General features: G+C 40.8%; 1 protein-coding gene across 5 annotated transcripts in view; it reads right to left on the bottom strand.

The window, feature by feature from the left end:
* Positions 1-11,031, bottom strand: part of fli1 (Fli-1 proto-oncogene, ETS transcription factor) — a 34,228-nt gene extending 23,197 nt beyond the window's left edge. For 2 of the 5 annotated variants that reach the window (XM_053321117.1, XM_053321118.1), the window contains exons 1-2: positions 10,970-11,031; positions 9,077-9,161 (exon numbers count right to left, since the gene is read on the bottom strand). In XM_053321117.1, coding sequence (XP_053177092.1) covers positions 9,077-9,115 — 39 coding nt within the window. In that variant the 5' untranslated portion in view covers positions 9,116-9,161; positions 10,970-11,031. Of the gene's footprint in view, positions 1-4,091; positions 4,212-4,255; positions 4,476-9,076; positions 9,162-10,969 lie in introns of those variants that run through there. The other 3 variants (XM_053321119.1, XM_053321120.1, XM_053321121.1) reach the window with 2 other exon arrangements.
* Between the last annotated feature and the right edge of the window lie 10,223 nt (positions 11,032-21,254).

Genomic DNA, 21,254 nt, shown 5'->3' with positions numbered 1-21,254 from the left:
CAGCCCACGTAGCAACTGTAGCTTCCTGTTGATGTTAGGATGACTTCAATCATGCCCACAGTGGAGTAAGACAGAGTTGTAAGCTTGGGCGCAACCAACATGCTGATTTACTAACATTATCAGTGAATACATACAACTATTCTACTGGTAATGACCCATAGGTCTACAGATCAAAAAGACAAACAAAAAGCTTCTTAAATTGATATTTTCAAATGTATTGTAGAACTGACAAAACATCCTGTAGAAAACTTTCCAGATTCCTGACTTTGGAATAATTTTCACTATCTGTATCTTCTTTAAGTCACTGGACACCAGACTTCTGTGTCAGGCCCTGGTGTGTGTGTCTTGTCTGGGACTTGGGTTTCCCTCCACAGCTGAAGACTCAACAGAAGCAAGGGGGGGTCACTGCTACACTGACCCCTCTGCTGTGGCTCAGCTGGAGCAATGTAAGTTTATTAAAGAAAACAAACGCAGAAACTCTCGGCTGGCCAAGATATTACGTGGTTCCAACATGCTCCTTGTGTAATGTCTTGGAAGTAAAGCATGGATTAAGTACTTGATGGGTTACATTTTAACATGCAGATGTCACCACTTAGTATTTGACAGTGAACAGAGTCGCGCAATGTCACAATCACAGACCCGTCCCACGCGCAAATTGAAAGGATGCTTAACAATGACTTGATGAGCCAGTCTTTGTCATTATTGCTCCATCTGTCATTGTTAAAAACAATCAAACAAACAAATACCGAAAACAATAAGTCAGAATATCAAGTGAAATCATTACAGTCATATGGCTCTGCTGAGGATTAGACTCGGGTCTGACTCACATCTGGATCTGATAGGATCTGATGGCACAGCTTAGACCGAGACGTGTCTAATCCCCGAGGACTGAATTATTTCATTCCAAAATGCCACATATCTGCTTCAGGGGAAAAATGCTACTTGATATTCATTGATCAATATTTCCAACATGTAGCCGTTTGCATTCTCTGAAAATCCTCAAGATCTCACATAACTTCAGTACCATTCCACTCTAAGACATTTCATGTGAGTAGAGAGTTTTCATTTATCTTTTTTTTCTGAACTATATATCTTATTTAGTCGCAGAAGTTTTCACTGGTGCACCTGTCCACTGACTATAGTCTGTATGAAGTATACACAAGGACACACAGTAACAAACAGTACAGTAGTTAGTCAAATATAATTGACTAAAATCTACTTTAAGAAATAGTAGTAATAATTCATCTTTGTCTTGGGGTGAATTTTTTTTGTCAGTCATAGCTGCTTCATAGACTATAAACAGAGACAAAATATGAATATTTTTACTCTGAACTGATACTGTGTGTAAAGAAAAAATGTTTGGATTTAATCTAAGTATAAAATCAAATTAGCTGCAAATTATTTGTGAAACGATACAGGACCTCATATTTGGAGGACATATTTCTGACTACTTTAATAATTGATTTTTTAAAGTTTTCTGAAGTTATGACAAACTTTGCTGTGGAAAAATTTATATTTTAAATATGTATTGGCACTGTAGTGCCCTCTATTGTAATGCCACAGATGAATGAAGGTTTTAAAATAATGGAGTATGTATACAATGATATTCAAAGTCACATAGCACACAGCACTTTACCATGAAGCACAGAGCACTGTGACTGTGACGGTCACTGAAAATACTGACTATAGCACTTTATATGATTTTATGTTGTTTGATGTTCTGTTTGTCCTTTTTTATTGATGCTGTTCCTCATGCCTTTTAAATTGCCCCTCAGGGCCAAATAAAGTGTTTTCAATTGAATTGAATTGAATTGAAATCTAGACGTGAGTTAAACTTGTCTTTACCTTTGACTAAAATGCACCTGTGTTCAGGATTAACAGTATGATGAGGAAATCTCGGATATTATAATTCATGTGTCATCACACACAGTTAGAAACAAATACCACAGGTAAAATACAAAACACACTTAAGGGACTTTATAAAATACTCCACTTCAGGTTAATTTGGGGAATAGAAAAGCTGAACCTCTCCAGAACATTTAGCCATCTCGCCAGAATTAGATTTTCCAGTGATTTCATCAGTGGGATCCATCATAGTCAGAACCCTGGCAGCTAGACTTACTATCTGAGCGGCGCACACCAGCTAGTCTGTGGATGATAAAGTATAGAAGAGTGATTGAATGTCTCACTAAAGCCCGATAAGGGCTTAGTCAACTATTATGACTGTTGCACGTTATATTTACAGTGACATATCAGCCTGCACAATTGAGAACATGACTGGCAAGTGGCGTGTGCTTATCAAGATTGCGGAGGGTTTTTAAAAATAGGAACACACCACTCTCATGAAGAGAAGCTGAAAGGACAACAGACCAGTGCCAATTTGGAGTGTTTTCTTTCCAGTATCTATGGGGAACACACACATACTGCCAGTCAGAGCTACTGGCAGTTTTCTGTCTGTCTCACAATGTCCTCAGATAATTTCTGAAAAAATGGTTGTCTGCCACTTTTAACCAGTTGAAACTCAAAACTCTATTAAACTTCTGAAATTAAAGTAGAAAAAAATACTTTTTATACAATTTTTCTGAAAACCTTACAATACATCTCTCTATAGTCCCTCAAACAAAGAAGGAAAAAACATCAAGTGAATAATAGCTCAGCTGTTGAGCTGCAAACACTGTTATAAGCATTGTGTGAGTGTGACACCTGCTGGGAGCCACCTCTGTTCTGTTTACATCAGTCAAGTCTATCTCCCCAAATGCGTCACGACGGAGCAGACTGGATATATGCAATATCTCCACATCCAGACTACACGTGTGTCTGTTTGGCGTTCACACACAGCCATCCAGCAGGAGCCACCCAGGGGGGGCATTCCTGTCTTTTGTTTAAGGAGGAAAAGGAAACCTGTCAGGAAAAGATTGTGTAGAACAGGAAGCTCTCGTGGCTAGAGAGCCCTTCCTTTCTTTTAGCGAGTATGAATGCAGCTAACAGCCAGTCATTTACACCCAAGGATTCAATTATGATTACATTAATTGTCACAACTTATTGCTTTGTTACAAACAGGCTGAGACATTGATGTCCTCTTGCAGCATGGCATTCATCCCCCTATACATAGCAAAATAATCACAGCGCTGTGAGCGGTGACTGACGGGATTTAAGTGACTATATGCAGCCTGACATTTTTGTCTGGCCAACGTTTACACTCTTCCAAAACTCATACCACACCCAGCCGCCACAAACCCGCTACTTTAAATTTCTAAAGGAAAACAAGACGCATCGCCTTTCAGCAACAATAAGGTTTAATGCAGACCCTGCATTCTTCTAAGCTTACACTTGTTAACTGGGGGGACACAGACTGAACGCATCGTGGAGTGAACTAATAGGGACTTGCCATTCAACATCTGGTGGCTGCAGCCATAATGCATCTGGAATTTGACTGTCGGGGGCCAGTAGCCAATGTTAATGTAGACCAGCGCTCTCGGCTATCAACATACCGTTTCAAAATAGTTGTGTAACTATATAAGGAGCAAGCCAAGGTATCATTGTGAAGCCTTGCGGTTGAAAGTGTTGCAAACTGTGCAGTTACCGCATAAAGTTACCAAATGACAGCTTTCCTTACACTTTGACAAAACTTTCTGTCCAAGAAACGGACGGGACAACAGTTACAACAATCTAACAACAACAAAGGGAGAAGTATTATTCATTTTTATGAATACCAAACCATCGTATTTGTCCCAATACAGGATCTTCGGACCGATGTGCCACACTGTTGCGCAGCTCGACACATCGTATAGCGGTACATCCCGTCGTGGCTATTGCTCAATCCCCGCTGCCCAGACTAAACCAAATCGTAGAACTCGTGGATTATTTATACCTATGAGAAAGCACAGACTACAGCGTATGGTCTGAAACAAAGTATCTCCTTTGTGCCTTTCCAGACGTGCGTAATTGTGCGCTTGGTCCCCAAAATCCAGTGCGTGATTCTGATTTAGCCTTGAATCCACATCGTCGCGTATCCTCATAAACAGGCAGCTTATTGGAAAAGGAAAGGATATACTTTCAAAGAAAGAGGAAAAAGAAGGAAATCTGGTTACCGCTTTCAAACCGAGAGAAAAAAGCCGCTCATCGTCGTCAGATTGGAGGTCCCAGCTCACAGACCGACACAGAGGGGCATTTCAACCCATTGCTTAAAAAAAGGAGGCGCAACTCCGAAAAAGCGGTCTCCCACAAACTCATACACCCCGTTCTCCACCCTTACCTTAATAGTTCCGTCCATTTTGCGCAATTTTCAGCGGACCCCGACAATATCCCAAACATGACACGCTCCTGAATTAATTCCAGACCCCGGTATGTGGCGGAGAGAAAGAGACACTTTTACCGGATTGCGTTTTTTCTTTCTCTAAATTTGGGAAGTGAAGTCACCGCTGTTGAGAAGGTTGAGAAGGAAGCTGTGTGTCACCGAAAAGCCCTGCCTTCAAAAAAGCAGGATACTGTCCCAGAGAGATAAGCAGGGAAAACAATTGAGTGTTCGCTCCACTGTTATGTTTTTCTGCTCGGAAATATTTACAGGATGGCTGCCTGCGTTGTGCATAGCCATTGCGGTGTAAGCCTGCTATAGAATAGTGTTGTGTGTTTTGCTTTCCCAGTAATGTCACAGATGGTGTGGAGGGGTTTACTATTTGTCCGACTTGAATTATTTCTAGACACATTTAACTGTGGTTTTCTGTATGGAGGTTTACTGTCGAAGGATACTTTAAGTTATGTGATATCATGTTTTAGACAGATTTTGGTTCACGCCTACACTTAAGGCTTTTATCTGGCCATGCCTCCATGCATCTTTAAATTAGCCTATTATCTCTTATATTTTATAGGCTATTATACAGTGAAATTGATTCATGAGTGAATTGCTGTCGAATTCAGTTTTGCTGTGTTTTTAACATGCATTGACAGTAAAGAATCTATCTACATGGAAGAAAGTTGATGGGGCTCTAAATCAAAAAAGGAGAAAAAACCTGAACACCTATGACAGGAGTTGTTGCAACCCTTCTTTTTTTGTTACAACTCTCCATGCCTCTGTGAAGTTTTCCTGAGACACCATTAATAAAATTCAAGCATTCAGCTCCTAACCGCACTATAGTCAGCGGGTCTGGTCTACACGTGTGTGTCTGCTGCTCAGCACAGGACTGAATGGATGAAATGCAGCACGCAGCCAGAAATTGTAGTGTGCACTTGAAAAGGGTGGGGGCACAATTATTATTATTGTTATTATTATTATTATTATTATTATTATTATTATTATTATTATTATAGAATTTGCTGTTGTCATTCAGTGTTTTTCTACTCTCCTGAGTCACGAAAAAAAAAATCCCATAGTAGTAAGCATAGTATTTTCCCCCCTTTTTGACTACCCTATGAAATTGCCCTCATCAATTCAAGCATAGTTTTAGCGCAGATGCTAGACAAGGAGCCAGCTCTGAACGTGACCAGACCAATAACACTGCAAAAAACGTCCATTTTCAAACATCAGTGTTATTTTGATATTCAAGACAAAACACACACGCACACGCACACGATGGATAATATAAGACTTAGAAAATACTCAATTTAGATACTTTAAATCCACTTTGACAAAGTTCTATTTTGATTGTTTCATGGATTTGTTTGGAACAAACTTGAGTAGTCTACCTTGGCAAACTAAACATCATTCCACCGGCATTAAGAAAATCACATTTGATAGAAACATGTTACTTTGGAGAAAAGTGAATGTATTTCATTCAGTCTGCAACTGTTTGCGTTGTTTATGAATATAGTAGGACTGTTGATGGTGAATATTTTTTGCAGTGTTGGGGTTCTGCCTCTGGGAGCGACTACTAAGAGTGGCCAAACAGAGACTGCGCCGCAACGAGTGACAGCAGGGCCGGCCTGTCTGCTCTCGACTTGGGGGTCTGGTGGGGCTGAGGGCCCCACCCTTGGGACCACCACATCTGGATCCTGCTAAGGGTCAAGGCTTCTCCTGCCTGAGGCCAGTTCAGCCTCGTGTAATTAAGGGAGACACCTTGTTTAACTCTTCACTGGCTGGTTTGGTCCTTTTTGTTTTCCTATACATTCCAGAGTCTGAGCATTTCATATAGCCTACTTCTTTTATTCAAGGAAGATACTTTATGAAGTGACAAAATAAATAGGTGCTTAAGATGTGGCCTCAAGCTGGACTTCATCACCAGTGGAATCTCTTCATATTTTGATCCTGTCAGTTTTATACTATGATGTATTTCTTTGGATTTATATCATCTTTGTCCAAAAAAGGTGAGTTATAGCCACTTTACCGCAGAAGCCAAAACGACTTTAAGTGGTGTATATAATTGAAATGCAGTGAAATGAAATACAGCTGCAAATTTACAGGATTCTTTTCAAATGACACAGAAATCCTCACGTTTTCATGAGAAGTCTGATTTCCTAATCTGACAGCATCTTTCCAAAAACTTTGACTCAGACAAGATCATTCCCTCTCTGTATTCAAATAACTGCAACCATCCCACTCATAAAGCTCATTAGGAAGTCTGGGGGTCCCGGACCTACCAAGACCATAATGAATACAGTGGTAACAAACATTTTGGAAGGCCAATAAACAGATGCAAGTTGGTTTACACAGTGAACCACAGAACATCTGGCTTGACGCTGGAACTAGACAGCCAGACATTTCTTCCTTACACCACGAGCCAGTAGCTCCTCAGTCTCTCCGCTGGGGCAACAAGCCAGAGGTGGGCGGACACTATGCTGGGTTTATGTTCAGTAGCCTTTCAATTGTTAGACCCATCCTTTCTTCTTTAGCTTATATGAAAATCTATAGTATTACAGCCTTCAGTTGGGTTTAGTGTAGAATGTGGTCACAGACTTGCATGGAAAAAGTGAGGGTTAGGGTTTTTATTTCTCACATAGGCCATACAAGTGAAATAAAAGTTAAATAAGTTACTTTAATCATTTCAATTTGACAGTGAATGTTCTGCTTCATGCAAACATACTGTAACTTGTTGTCTCACAACAAATTAGCATGCAAATTCTCAAAACATGTCCTCATATGTATCAAATATGTGTCAATTATTTTCCTTCATTACGCTTTGCATAAAACAATATTTTTTACAGTGTAGTCCATGAATTGAAAAGTTTATATTTTTAACATAATTTGGTCACTCTTTGCCCATGCGCAAGGGGACCTCATTTCATCATTCCTGAAGTGGGAAATGATGCGTGGAGTACTGAGTGTTGTGAGAAACTTTTTTTTTTTTTTTTAGCTGTTACTGTTATTCCAGCGAAGAAATAGTCCCAGTCTACAGTATGTGAGTCTGATAAAGTTGCTGTTTATTAGACTGCAGACTTGTATTCAGATCATTCCTTCTCTCGGGCTAAAAGACAGCCCGAGTCAAAATACTGAGGGCAAAAAGTGGAGTCTGCAGCACATATATAAGCACGAACTGTCTGGCCCCTCGCTCTAGGCCATAATTAATTTGAGATTTATTTTTATTGGAGAGTTCCAGTCTCGCCTGGCCTTAACCAAACAAAACCAAATGCTGGGCCGTGGAGTCGCTTGAATGAAGAATATTTCTTTTAAATTTTGTATTGAGGCGTGCCACATTCTGACCAATATCTCCCTGAATGTGAGTGATTGAGTGCAGAGCTTGCACGCAAAAAAACACATGCTAAGTCTTAATCCTGGTAGAAAAAAAAAATCAATATATAAAAATATACTCTGTATGAAAAAAACAGATATATTCCACAGCAAATAAAAGAAGGTATGTGAATCTTCAGGGACGCAAGCACTGTGAAATTGACAGTTTATTTCAAAAATCGCCTTCCTGTTCAAGTCCCACTAACCTCTGCTGCTCCCTCGCTGGCCTCCTCTCTTATTTAGGGAGCAGAAAGGCTCATTTAAAAGCATATTTTCTCCTAAAACATTCCTCGCTATTAAACTCTCTAACAACAAATCAGGAATTGTTCTGATCTGAGCTCTGAAACGCCGGGTCTCTCTGCAGTGGCACAAACGCAGTGGCTGGATGAAAAGACTCCTTATTCAAAGGGGAAACAAGTCTTCAAAACATTAACAAGTCGCCCTTAGAAAAATACCTTGATTATTAAGATATTACCATAGCTCGCTACGGCACAATGGCTCATTTAAATGAGCCACAATCAGAACAGTCAGCCTCTGCAGATTATTATGATGGATGTGAGCAAACGTCATGCAGCCAAACCAAATTTACTGACACAACTGCGAGTGGAGTGCACGTTGAACTTGACATTATGGGGACATTATATGGTCACAATGGGTTTTATTTCACAAAGAAATGTTTTTCATGTCCAGTTGCAGATATTCACGCTGAGCCATATGTAAAGCAATGCAGTTTTTTTCTCTTTTTTAAAAAATGTGAAAACCAGATGTGTGCACTGTTTGCTTTATTTACATTGTCAGGACTGTGGTGGAGAGAGTCAGAGAGAGAGGGAGAGAGAGAGAGAGAGAGAGAGACGTTGTGACGTCAAACACGATAATAACCCATTTTTGGATTGAAGACGAAGAGTCAAATCGATCTTGACAACCCTGATAGACCACAACAGAAGCACATTTCAACAAGCACTGCAAGCATGAAGAGAAAAGGAAAAAAAAACAACAAGGTGGCAATCACATGCAATAAGCTTAGCATATGTGGTAAAGCTACAGGTGTTTAACCTACAGTGGCCTGTAATCATTTTTAAAAAGTAATGTGAGTTGTTTAACAGTAATTTAATCCATTCTCTCATATAAAAGATCATGAAAGCGCCCTGTAAACAGATATGTACATTTGTTTCTAATGCAGACACTCATATTTAGGGTGCTTAAGCATCATTTCCTTTGTATTATAGGGTCACTTTAATAATTATTTTGTTTTAAAACTCAGTGTAAGACTGTGATGATGATCAATTGGGTATTATAGACTTTTACTGTTGGATAATAGATGAGATGCATGCGTTTATTTGTCTAAGTCATAAAAAATGAAAGGACCCCAGTTTGTCCCTCCAACATTACCTGGCCGAAGAGACGGTGGTGTCTTACCTTTACGTAAGACGACGTGTCAGGGACAGTTTGAAACATGTCTACTTGACAGACAGGCCCAAGGGTGCTCAGTGTCCAAAGGGCCCTGGGAGGAGGGGAGGATAGAAAGATTAACAACACTTGAAAAACATCATCATCATTGTTATGTCACATAATTCTATTTTAATGTGCTGATTTTATTCTTAAATTCCCATTTCCTGTCTTGTTGTCATCAGTTACTCATAACACACAAGACTTGCTGTGCAGCAAACGTTCACCAAATACTGCTGGTTTTGTGCACTTCCACACATAGGGCACTCAGGGGTCACCACACCAAAATAAAGAGAAAGCCAAATTTGCTTAATGGCCCGCTGTATGTCTGACCGCACGCATAATGCTGGGATTTATTCATATAACCTCGATTTTAACAGTGGTCAGATGTATTAGATACGGGTAGGCTTTAATGGCACTTGTCCGAACGTTAACAACACCAATAGATGGAAATTACACCACTGGTAACATGGATGAATTAGTACTGCAAGTCCCCCAATAAGAGCTGGGCAGCAAGAAGAAGAGGTCTGTGGGCCCCATCCCAACCCCCATCACGTTTTCCCCTGAAGCTTACCACATATTGAAACACTTTTCGCTTTAATAAGTGCAGCTTACAAAGTCTAGGGTGAAAGGGCACTTAGAGGACGGTGTCTTTAGCCCTTCCCTCCCTGCGCAATTATTAGGAAGGCAGAGGCATATACCATCACAAATAACTGTTATATATACTGTGTGGTGAAGCAAATGGATGTATATGGACCTCTATATCTGCATTGATGACGCACCATTATAGTTCAACACATCTTAATCAGACCTATGGGACATGCTTCTCCTGATCAGTAGCATGCATGTTCTGACCTGTCACGATTATAAATATACAACCAGGAACCTTTTTTTCCCCCGACTCTGTATTTTTAGCATAATTAGGGGTGGATGCACATGAGGGGCCCGTGTGATCTTAAGCCAATACCTTACAGAAAAATTCAACAAAAAACGAAAAATGATGAACAGGGTAACTCATAGCACCAACACACGTCAGTTAATTGCACCACAAGTTCTCCCTTCTTTTTTTTTTTTACAGCGCAATTTCACGTTTCTGCTGAAGTGTTGTTGCGCATTGAATTCCTGCCTCAGTTCCCCCCATGATAAATTAGCCAAGGAAGGGGAGGGGGGCTTATATATGAACGTGGCACGGTTTAAATACTTGTAGGGGACCAGTGTTTTTTTTTTTTTTTTGTCTTCTCGGCTCCTGCAGGCAAACGCAGGGCTCGGCTCATAAAGTTCCCCAAATGCATCCAATTTCTAAGCGGTAAAAAGCGCATAGGATACCACATCTGCAGCCAATTACGCAGAGGAGGACTGGTGAATAACGGCGTGAACCTTCCTCCGAGACGGCCCCGTGGGCCGGGACCCCTCTAGTGTTACATTTTAAGCATCTTACCTTGCTGTTATCCATCATAAAGGAGAGCCAACTACGCATTCCATTTTTCCTTACCATAGACTAGACTTTCCCTAAAGTGAGACTGCATAGAAAGGAGCTGACACAAAAAAGGCCAGCACTTTTCGAGTGCAAAACTCGGACACTGAATCAGGTAAAAGTCTGAATAAAAAGTCGGATGCAACAAGTCACAAAAATAACACAAAGCTTGAGACTGAAGTTTTTACTACCGCTGTCATTCCGAAACGCGTGCACTATTTTTGATCGAGTAAGGAGCAATCCTCTAATTTGATTGTGTTTTAAAAAAATCAATTATAACATTCAAACAAGTGTAAATGATTTGCTGTCCTCCTGAATGAACATATACGCTGCAGAGTTTGCCTGTGCAGAGCTTCAGTAAACGCGAATCTGTTATTTTTCCCACTCACCTGTCGTTATTGTGTCGGTCGTTTGATCTTTTCGATTTAATCACTCCTCCTCCTATTTTAAAATAATTAGTCCCGTCCAAGCAAAGCCGTTTCCAAAATGATGATGATGACAGGGAGTTATTTTGGAAGGGGCGAAAAGGAGAGCCGGGTGTATGAATGGAAATGTTCCTAGGATGAGAGAGCCGCGACCAATGAGCAGCGAGAGAAAACCTCCCCTTGCCTGCAGTGTGAGGCCACTGAACCATGAAATAAGGGAAAAGCAGAGCCAGAAAGAGCGTCATAAATCTGCTTTATAAAGTCTTTTGGTAAAGAAAATTGTTGGCAAAATCTTTTAAAAAATGTTTTGTTTTTGAAGTGTTTTATTAGTTGTTGGTGTTAATTTGTAATAAAGTGAATATGCACAACACTGAACTGTGAACTGTGATGCATATGATTCATCAGTCTGGGATCTTGAAAAAAAGAGATATTAATACAAAAATAAGAAAATATCAATAATCTCTCACCTGTAAACTTTCCTTCACCACACTGATGTACAATATCTGTTCATATGTTTATTTGCGCTCTACTAGAACCGCAGAAAGCGTTTTATATGACATATTAGTACTAATTAATAAAGTATCATTTATGAGGATCAAACGTGAGATAAAATAGAAGGTCATCTTTATTTTGACACCTCTACACTCCAAGATAAACCTTCATTCCCTCCAGCAGGGCAATGATGAATCGGAGGTCCAAATGTTAATTCCTAATCACAATAAATTAGTGCAATTTATTTTAATAATGAATCAATAACAGCATCCATCCGTTTATTCATGTGCAGATATTCATTCATGCTCCTGCCTGTGCTCATGGTGACAGTTCCCGCAGGAATACAACAGCAACACGATTTCCTTTTGCAGCGGGGTTGATCTTTTCCTGCTCAGTTGACCCCGCTCAGTTCACTAACTTCATTTCCTTCACATTGCCCTCATCTTCGACCAAGAGTCCCCCAAAGGATGTAGGGTAATTCACGGTGAGGAAAGTCGCCCAACCGTGGCATTTTATAGCCCCATCAAGGTCGCTATTCCACACAGAGCAACCGAAGTGAAACAGAGAAGTTGCCTGTAACTTTTCTTGTCTGCGCTGGAGAGCTTATAACGCATGGCAAGGACATGTTTGAGATGTGGGATCTGTTGCTTTAATTTGATACTTTATCATGTTGCTCAATGTAGAAATAATTAATCATTTGATTTGCTTCTTTCCAGTAGACAATGGCTCAGATAGATAAAAAGTTTATCTGGAAAAAAACAGTGATTTCCCGAGAACTCAATGTAATAACAACCCCTCATTATGTAAAACAATCAGTTGTAATAACAGCACAACCCTAAAACGCAGAAGTATACTAAGTGACTTTATAAGATGATTTGTGTTTTTCTTTTTTCTTTTTTTTTAAACAGAGGTCATCTGGTAAAAAGGTCGTCTTTCATCACCGGCTAGACCTTCTGTTTGTTGCACCGTTTCCTAATGCAATGATTAAGAACAACAACATTGATAATAGTGTTCCCAGCATAAAACAATGGACGGAAATCCCAACATCCGTTTTACTGAAAAATGGCATTCATGCGCCTGCTGTGTTGCCTTCCTCAGGATACAGTAGAAGAAGTTTTCTAACACGTTTGAGCAGCAACTATTAAATTCTCAAGACAGAAAAAAGAAAAAAAAATCTATATGTAATATGATCATTTATAGATATGCTATACTGAGCTAATATTAATTATAATTAATACCGATAAAATGTTAGAACATCAGGCTAAGCAAAGTCCCCATTTAACCAAAAAGAGCTTTAAGCTACCTTAATGACCATTGATGTAAAATACATCAGATATTATGTAAAACCAGCAGTTTAGAATGAGTCAAAACAAAAGTTGTGTGATTTAAGACCAAAGAAACAAAAACAGTCTACACCTTCGGAGCATTTTCATTGAAGTGACCATCCACTGTTCTTTACCTACATCATTTTCTATACCTACACTACACTATAGGTCAGTTGATATTGGGAATGAACCTGTTTAAACTCAAGTCAAACTCGTGATTTATGAGGACAGTTTAAACTGCACGAGGTCATCAGAGGTTGTCGAACTGACCTGCTGTGATTGTCTAAACTTTCTGACACTGATGGCTTTGTCCTATGTGGCAACACCCCATCTCTTGTGTATTATAATGAGGGGGGAAAAGGCAGAATATATTTGCAAATCCTCTGTCTGGTCGTTTCATCAAGATTTGCACCACACAGGCCTTCTTGGCTTTTGTACTTTATCTTGGTATTGACATTAAATGCGGAATGTGGCTGTGGTGATTATGCTTCTGGGTGGAGGGCTGATGCAAGACTCTTGTCAGTATTGTGATTGTCTACTGTTAATATTTAGCTGTGTGTGTTTTAATATTGTTGCAAGAAGAATCTTCCCTTGTGCGATAATAAACAGGCTTAATCCCATTCTGCAATGAAGCCAAACAATCTGCCATCAACAGTTTCCCATATGCAGCCCACTGCCTTTCCTCACTGGTATGTTAACATTTCAGAGCTGCTTCTCTTGGGATTCCACCAAAAACACTTGTATTTGAGATGATGTGGGCAACCTACAGACATCTGTGATTACATCGCCTAGAGTAAATGAAGCTCCTTACTCTGAACTGTAATGAGTTATTTATTTAGTTGAAGGGGCTACCGAGAGATGATCTGGAGATGGAGATTGGTCCCATTCCAGACCTTTTTTTCCCGTCCTCGGGGAGAGAGAAAATGGCAGTGTGGCACCAGGGAAGGCAGGGCAAAATATCAAATCTTTTCACGCAAGCTTCCAGGCAGTCATGGAACAGCAATGGAACAGAGCTCATGTTAAAAGGAGTGGAAGTTTTCTTACCTTAATGTTTGCACTGGTTTGAAAAAAATGAAGAGCGGCCTAATTGAGAAATGCAAGATGACCTGTAGCTGTTGCAAGGGGGTCTTAACCAATGTACCCTCTTTCAACACTTACATACAACAAACTGCAATTATGATAAAAGAAAAAGGGTAATGGAGTTTAAAATGTACGCTTGTCCTGCCAGTCCAACCAAACAAGGTAGTGAATCAACAAACTTAACAGTATCAAACCAAATAATTCAAATAAACTTATCAAAACTATGCATGTCCGTTGAAAATCACTCACCCCAAGTGCAGACAGCAGCCCATTCTGGTCTACAGTGATAATTAGCAAGGGGAAGTATTAAATTAAAGCAAGGCAGTCATTTTATGAGGCAAGCATTTATGAAGGTAATAGCATCCCTATAAATTAACGACCTCCCAATGGCTCCTGATGTGTTGCCACTCATCAGGTTCAGAGCAAACCTCTGATACGTCCACAATATGACTTCATCTGTATTCTCACCCTGGGGGTTAAGTGCTGAGACGAGAGCTTGGGAGAGTAAATGTTTGCAGAGCGACATGTGGTGTCGAGACAAAATGCATGTTGTCATTACATACAATATGTTCTGGTATGTGCTTCATCAAAAGAGTTGTGCATATAAGAGTCAGTGTCTACATGTGTGTGTGCACGTGCATGCACGTTTGTGCTTTATGCATCTACAGTGTATGCCCACAATTACTTCTCACAACACCAAGAAAAATATGGTAAATTTCTCTTTTCTGAGGGCATATATGTGGATTTCCCAGACCACTTATGTCAATTCAGCTGTAAGTGTGGACACACCCTGCCTCTGGCCCAGACTGGGTATGGGAAACTAAGGTGCACCCCATACATTTTAAATCAATCTCAGTTGCCATGGGGGGAGTCATCCCTAGATGAACACCACACGGCTGAAATAAAGCTCCTGAACATGACTGCTTCTGTGGAAAAAAGCGGGGCAAACAAGCTCAGGAGGAAAGCAGTGCCATTTAGAAAGCCTAAATCATCCCCTGAACTATAAATCCACTGACCGCTCATCATTCAGCAGCATTTTAAAAAGCCCTTAAAGAAAAACACTGGGTGAAATGAATATGCTGTCACCTCTCATTTGGGTCTGGCCCACTGGCTCAATAAGAAAAGTGTTGTTCCCTGGAAGGCTGCTAGCCTGAGCTGAGCTCTCAGGTTTAGGGTTTACCCCTGTCCCGCATTCTCAAGGCTTTTACTTTGAGGCCCGCGTCTCTTTCCTCCCCCACGTCCCCCCAGACATGTCTGACAGGCTGAACTCGATGTGGGCTGCTCACCAGACTACAAAAATCATTCATCTGTGCCTTCAGACGGTCAAATCTGGATCTAATAAAGGGAGCTTGCCTATTGATCCTATTCATAGGCAAATGCAATGTCCTCTCTTACCACTGGAGGGCTCTCTGGCTCAAGCTAGAGGCAGCTCATTGAGGATCTGGGTGCCCTTTTGTTCATAATGGGAGACATTATGAACAAGCATTTTTTCCCCCTACAAATAAGCACAGGTAATTCATGATGAAAATGTGAAAAGTTCTTCAGTTAATATTTTTTTCTTTTTTCTTATTTTATTTGTATTTTGTATCAAGATATATGTTCCTGTGATTGACCCAAGAGATTGACATCTGCAAGATAAGAAGTTTGTTTCCTATACTGAACTGTGTGAAGCTTTAAAAAAACAGCCCTTGTGGGATTATTGAGGCCAAAGACAAACAACGGCACTCTCCCCTTCACCTGTGGCACAAACAAACATGTGAAACAGGAAACACATGCTGCTGTGCACTGACTCCGTGCCAGCCAGATGAGAGCGGGACATTGTTTTCTTCTAAACAGTCGAGTGAAGCAGAATGAAAGTACAGGCCACAAAACAACATATACCCACACAGGCAAGGACGAGGCAAGGAAAGCATGTAAGAATGAAAGAGAAGAGAGAGAGAGGAGAGTGAGTCACAGTCACTTTTAGGGTTGTGTTTATGTGTGGGTGAGGGCACTACCCCAAAACGCCTAGGCAAACCACAGCATTCCACACCAGGTCTTAAAGAGACAGAGCGACGCTGTCATCATGGATATTTGGGGAGTAAAGTGTTAACACATGGTGAGGGCCATTTGAGACGGCTGGTGAGACGCACAGAAGCCAGTAGGTGGCCATGCCAGCTCTCAGACTGCATCCTGACAGAAGAGCATTCAAGCTCAAACTCTAATGTCAGATAGTGTTTCACACACACAAAAAAGGGTTTAGAAATTCTCTTTCAATGCAACGTGACAGGAACTAATAAAATGTCGAAAGATACCAAAAAAATGTCACATCAAGTTTTTTATTGTTTGTTTGTGCCATGTTTGTGTCATGCTTTGACTAAAGATGATTGTTTAAGATGTGCTGTATCTGCATTTCAGAGATCCAGTGATAGAGGGCACAGTTGAGCTGTGAAAGTGTGATAGCGGCAGCATGTTGATGTCAGGCTTGTGTTTGAAACTTTCCCCAGTACTGTGCAAACGTTTGAACAAGCCAGGGTAAGCATGTATTTTAAAGTCTACACCATTAACATAAAACTTCAGCATTGTTATTGTCATAACTATACAACTCCTAGAGCCCTTATAGTGACCTTTACTTTCACAAGTTACACAAGACAATATATATTAAGTCAGCTGTAGCAAACTTTAAAGACTCCTGTGTCAAAAACAGTCACAAATGCTTGTTTCTGGTTCAGTTTCAGTGAAAATTGCTCTCAATTTGATACAAATCAATGTCATACGTACAGGTACTTAGTGTACAAAACCATAATGTTTACTATCATCTCAGAATTGAATGATATAATATGGATAAACCAGAAGGTCGACAAGGCACTTGATCCCTTCTGGGATGTTACCCACATCACAAACATGAACCCTGCAATGTAAAGGTTGATAATACACATCACTCTGCGGTACCATGCTGAAAGCATCTTTCATCCATAAACAGACAGCAGTGTTGGTTAGCAGTCTGAATGATAACAGACCCAGATTGCATGCATATGGAAAAAAAAGACAGCACACTGCTAGGAAGAGAGACAACGAAGACAAGAAACAGAGAATGAGAAATGAGTTGTGTAGGCGTGAGGAGGGAGATCACAGTATGGGGGTGTTGCTATGTTGATAATCGGGTGGTTAGATAGAAGGTAAGAGTATGGTACCAGAGAAAGAGAAAGTTTTTTTTGGTGGTGGTGGTGGTGGTGGTGGTGATGGTGGTATTGTGTTGCGTGTGTGTGGGGGGTAAGTGGAGAAAGGGCCTCTGAGATGGGGGATGCAAAGGAGGAAATGAAATGGAAGTTAGGGGACAAAAAGAGAAACAGACTGTTTCCTCACTAAAAATCCATAGCAGTACATGGACTTAACATCCTTAAACCATCAACTGCGCTCTAAAAATAGTCTTAGTTTCTGCACAGTAAGAGGTGGGAGTGGGAGCAAGGGTGAATAAGGTGTGGGTGAGTGGGGGCGGCTGGTGGTTGGAAATGGGAATGAGAGTATGAGACCGGGAGTGAAAAGTTGGAGAGTAACAAAGATGCACCACTCTGCCAGACAGTGGTGATGAGAGATGGGTTAGAGATTGCGTGTGCATGTGTGTGAGAGGGAGAGAGATACAGAGTAACAGAGTTAAAGTGTAAGAGAGAAAACCTACAAACCCAGTTATAGCAGCCCTTTCACTTGGCAAACTCAAAAGTAGATACAACAGAGATTCTGGGATGAAAAAGTACACAATTTGTACTTTTTGAAAACACTCATTTTGAAAACACTCACACATTGAATGAAATTTGGCTTGGGCGGAGCATAAAAGTGGTGTTCACCTTTTAAGCTTTAAATGTATTTAACTTGCCTGTCATTCATATAGAGTAAAACAAATACATAGAAGGTATTTCCAAATAGTTTTCAACCCAGAAGGTGCTGTAAGGACAGAGAGTTGGAGGATGAGCTGGTGGCAGAAAATACATAAGACAGGAAAGGACACCAGACACAGGACACAAGACAGATCTGGTGAAAACCAGCCACTGACAAGCTGCTCCTTCTTCCCTCTCATCACCCCGATAAGCCCTCCTCTGTAGCCTGAACCACACCTCATCACAGGCTGGGTGAAGTGAACGAAGCTGACAGGTCTAACAGCAGCACTGGTGTTGTTATCAGTGTGAACACAACAGGGATGTAGTGGTAGCTAATAATACCTCTTTCACACAACAAGTGAGCAGGGAAATACTGAGTGTCAGTGTAAATGGGCTCAGTGAGTTCCTTTAATTACCCCCCATGATAGATTTAGATTAGTGAAGTTAAATCAGCCCAGGTTTTGTGTAAAAGGTGTGAATGAGTTAACACTATGATAAGAAGCCACCTATTCTCAGAGCAGATAGCCTCTTTAACACCCTATATAGGATAGCATGTATGTGATATAGAGAGTTGATAAAAACTATGCAACTTCTAAGATGTTCATGTCCTGAATGGATTGGAAGTTCATGTGTTATCTCTTATCAGATTCACTTGAGTATTATCACTTTTGAGTTAGATGGCTCTGCGAGAACACTGAGCAAACACATCCTGGAATAAATGCCTGTTGCAGAAACAAAAAACAGTTGACAAAGGTGGGATGTTATAATTTTGTCCAAATCAAGTGGTTGTTACTCACATCATGTAAGTTTGCTTTTTTTCTTGCTGCTCTGAGCACTTTTTTTTCTCCAGCATGTTCTCTCTGTCCCTCTGTCTTTCTCTCTCCCCATCTGTCTCACTGATTGCTCGCCCTCTACGTGCCTCCCAGGCCTGCCTCTCCACCTCTCCTCTCCCGCTCCAGCCTTCCCTCGCTCCTCTAATGAGAGTGTGTGTTACACAGGCATTCAGAAAACCTCCTCTGCTAATTACATGACAAGCATCTCGTTCTGGGACACTAATGAAGAGGAATAGCAAGCTGTAGACGCCACTGGAGCAGTGGAGGTGGTGGTGTGAGTGCGTGTGTGGTGGATGTGGTGGCCGGGAGGGGCGGGGGGGTCAAACTGGCCACTGGGTGGGGTGTTTGTATGTGTATATGTACATGGGGGGGTTATTCTGGCGCCAGGCCAGCAGCTTATCAACCAGGGGCATGTTGGACTCAGCAGCTCACTCGCTCCCTCCCTCCTCAGCTTGCTTTTTCCTTTCATCTCACTATACTCTCATCTTTTTTCTCATAGAGATCAGTGTAAGGGTGTTATTTTGCCATGCAATGTTAACTGAGAACTTATTATATAATGTCAAATTTGACCTTTTTTTAACATTTCAGAATGGTGAAAAGACCCTTAACACCATCCTTGTAGCCGGAATTGTTACAAGATTTCCTAAAGTGACCCAGAATATAGAAAAATAAAATTAAACATTCCAACTTTTTTTATTTTTGGGCAGCTGATACATTTGTGTATAAGGAGGGTATTCTTGGTTTGATTGTGAGTGTATAAAACCTAAAGAATGAACTCTCTCCTCTCTTTGAAAGCATAATGAAGGATTAATCACCCAGTTCAGAAGTTTGGTAAAGAGACTAATTATGAGGGGATGGTGTGAAGGGTCAGAAAATGAAAATTATGTAAAGGTTAGAGATGGTTTAAGCTTTGAAAACAACACTTTGTTCTGTGAGTACGATATAAAATACATGCAAATTCATGATCTGTTACTGCTCACTGTCCTGTGAGCTGTACTGGCTCTTTGCATAAAAGACTACATGTCCAGTGTTAGTTTCAATCAGTTTGTTGGGGGTATGCCAGTGAATAAACACAACACTGAGTGATAAATAAGAGAATTAGACTGGAGCCACAGTACATGCATACACACACGTACAGAGAAACTCATGCATGGAGCACAAAAAGGGAGCAAGAGCAACCTAGGCATAAATCCAACAACTCAGCATGTGATTTGGAGGAACTCGTTCTGTCAAGAGGCACACTCAAACAGAAGATCGCTGTCCCGTACCATCCCTCGTGAAACGCTTGAGAAACACAAACCATCTGGAGGCTATAGTGCACACTCTCGACCCATCAAATATTGAGGATGTTTGTCTGATTTACAGAGCCTATTTAGGACTGTTTGGACAACTTGGCTGAGGGATTGGTGCTTTAATTAAAGATAATATCAAGAGCTAATATTGCCCCCAAGACCTTTGCCTCACAGTCAACAGTGCAACAAAGTCACGGTTCTTTGGGTGAGGGTGAGGGTCTCAACCACAAACACTTCTAAATTAATCTAGTCAGGCCTGATACAAAGGCTGCCCCATGTTCTTTATTTCACTGAGGTAAGCGCTCTATATTTCCCCTTTTTCTCTCTGCTGATGCCAATTTAAACGCAGGCTTTTTCAGGCCCAAGCCCACCACGGTGATGGCATATTGATACTGTCATAAAATACTACATCCTCACTTTATTCATTAGAACTGGGCTTTAATCTAAAAATATCATGGGCAGGGAATAAAACAGTTTTAAGCAGCAGAAAGATTAGGCCTGTACTTCGCTCTCTGAGCAATGAGCACCACAGCTCGGAAACACTGAGGCCCAAAATAGATGTTCTTCTCATAAAGGGCTCCTTCTTTGTAGTCGACATACAGCAACAACATCTGCTGGGCAGTTTCTATTGGGGGAACAGATTCGGGCAGGCTATCAAAGAGAGAGGCGATCTCCTGTGAGAAGCGGTGGGCGGAGGACTCTCTTTCTTTTTTCTACCCCCCCCCCCCCCCCCCCCTCTTTCCCTTTCTATCTCTTGCTTCCAAAAATCTGTAGCAATCAGGACGATGCTAATAAAAGACCATTAATATCACCTGTCAGCGCTATCTTTGGAAGATTCAAAATGAGAAAATGAGACAAAAGGATTCACAGTCTGGAGCTGCTCACCAAGATGTAGGGAAACGGTGGAGGACAGACAGCAGTATGGTTTGGTGTGCTGAATTTGTTCTTTTTGGGTTTTTTTTGTTAAAGGCATTGAGATGTCAGAAATCCGTTAATGTCACAAGATAAAGACAGTATAAGAACTGCAGAACAGTCTTATTTAATATTATTTGTAATTCATCCACAAAACAGGGTTTTCTTAGTTAAAACACTGGGTTTGCAGGACTGGTAGAATGTCTCAATGCTTGCTTTACCCTTTCTGTTTTACTTAAAGCAAACTATAGCTTTATTTATGGGCCTTTTGTCTGTGTTTTCAATATGGAATTGTCACTTCTGGACACATGGTAAGGATAAGAATATGACCCCTATGTGACTCCAGATACTGTATCTTTCAAGACAGAGAATGAACCTGTCATGAAATCTTTGTTTCAGGGCTTAAGTTATCAGGTCAAGATTTCAAACTCCTGATGGGATAAGATGAGGAATGTGGCATT

This window comes from Scomber japonicus, chromosome 6, assembly GCF_027409825.1.
Source record: "Scomber japonicus isolate fScoJap1 chromosome 6, fScoJap1.pri, whole genome shotgun sequence".
NCBI classification, from domain to species: domain Eukaryota; kingdom Metazoa; phylum Chordata; class Actinopteri; order Scombriformes; family Scombridae; genus Scomber; species Scomber japonicus.
This window is presented reverse-complemented; position numbering and strand designations above follow the sequence as displayed.